The sequence below is a fragment of the Colobus angolensis genome, unplaced genomic scaffold, assembly GCF_000951035.1.
Source record: "Colobus angolensis palliatus isolate OR3802 unplaced genomic scaffold, Cang.pa_1.0 Scaffold268, whole genome shotgun sequence".
NCBI lineage: Eukaryota > Metazoa > Chordata > Mammalia > Primates > Cercopithecidae > Colobus > Colobus angolensis.
Genome location: NW_012115910.1, coordinates 6,933,526 through 6,934,359, shown reverse-complemented (window position 1 = coordinate 6,934,359; position 834 = coordinate 6,933,526). Strand labels below are relative to the sequence as shown.

At 31.3% G+C, this 834-nt stretch overlaps 1 protein-coding gene across 1 annotated transcript in view; it reads left to right on the top strand.

The window, feature by feature from the left end:
* Window positions 1–424: 424 nt before the first annotated feature.
* Window positions 425–834, top strand: part of LOC105515715 (septin-14-like) — a gene marked incomplete at its 5' end in the record, with an annotated part of 13,045 nt that continues 12,635 nt past the window's right edge. The window contains one exon of the mRNA XM_011947585.1: window positions 425–557. Coding sequence (XP_011802975.1) covers window positions 425–557 — 133 coding nt within the window. The remainder of the gene's footprint in view (window positions 558–834) is intronic.

The following is an 834-nucleotide window of genomic DNA, read 5'->3' as shown; positions in this document are numbered from 1 at the left end:
GTTTCCCTGAATTTTATGGTCAAAAGAGGTGAAGAAGTATGATATGCTGGAAAGTGGTGGGGATAAGAATTCACTCATATAAGTGAAAAATTCTAGTATTCTTTACATATACTCTCTATATACTCTGATCTTAAGTATTGTGCTTTGGTTTTTACATCTTATGATACGGAAATTTCCATTTTGTGCTGCTAAATGTGAGAGAATGTTGGTAAATTTCCTTATATAGGATGTAACATACAATACACATTTTTTACATGTTTATACTAGCATTTTTTATTTTTTATTTTTTATGATGGAGTCTTACTCTGTCTCCCAAGCTGGAGTGCAGTGGTGCGATTTTGATTCACTGCAACCTCCGCCTCCTGGGTTCAAGCGATTCTCCTACCTCATTTTAATATAAGACTAAGAAAACATTTCTCTGTAGTTTTCAAGAAATCTTTGAAGCCAAAAGACAAGAGTTCTATGATCAATGTCAGAGGGAAGAAGAAGAGTTGAAACAGAGATTTGTGCAGCGAGTCAAGGAGAAAGAAGCAACATTTAAAGAAGCTGAAAAAGAGGTCAGTACTGACATTTGATATAATTTGCATTAATTTTTAGGTGCCCTATTAATTTGGGGGTTTTAATCTCAAGAGCTTAATTGATGTTTTTGGAGGATACTTGCTATTTTTCAAAAAGTAGCTTTTTACCATGTAGATTTGAATATAGCCTTTACGAAATTACGAATATAGCCTTTACGAAATCTAGAGAATTTAGATAATTTTCCATTTAAATAACCCTTAAGATAATTTTATAAAAATTATTTATTTTGTTTATAATTTAAATTTTCATGCATAA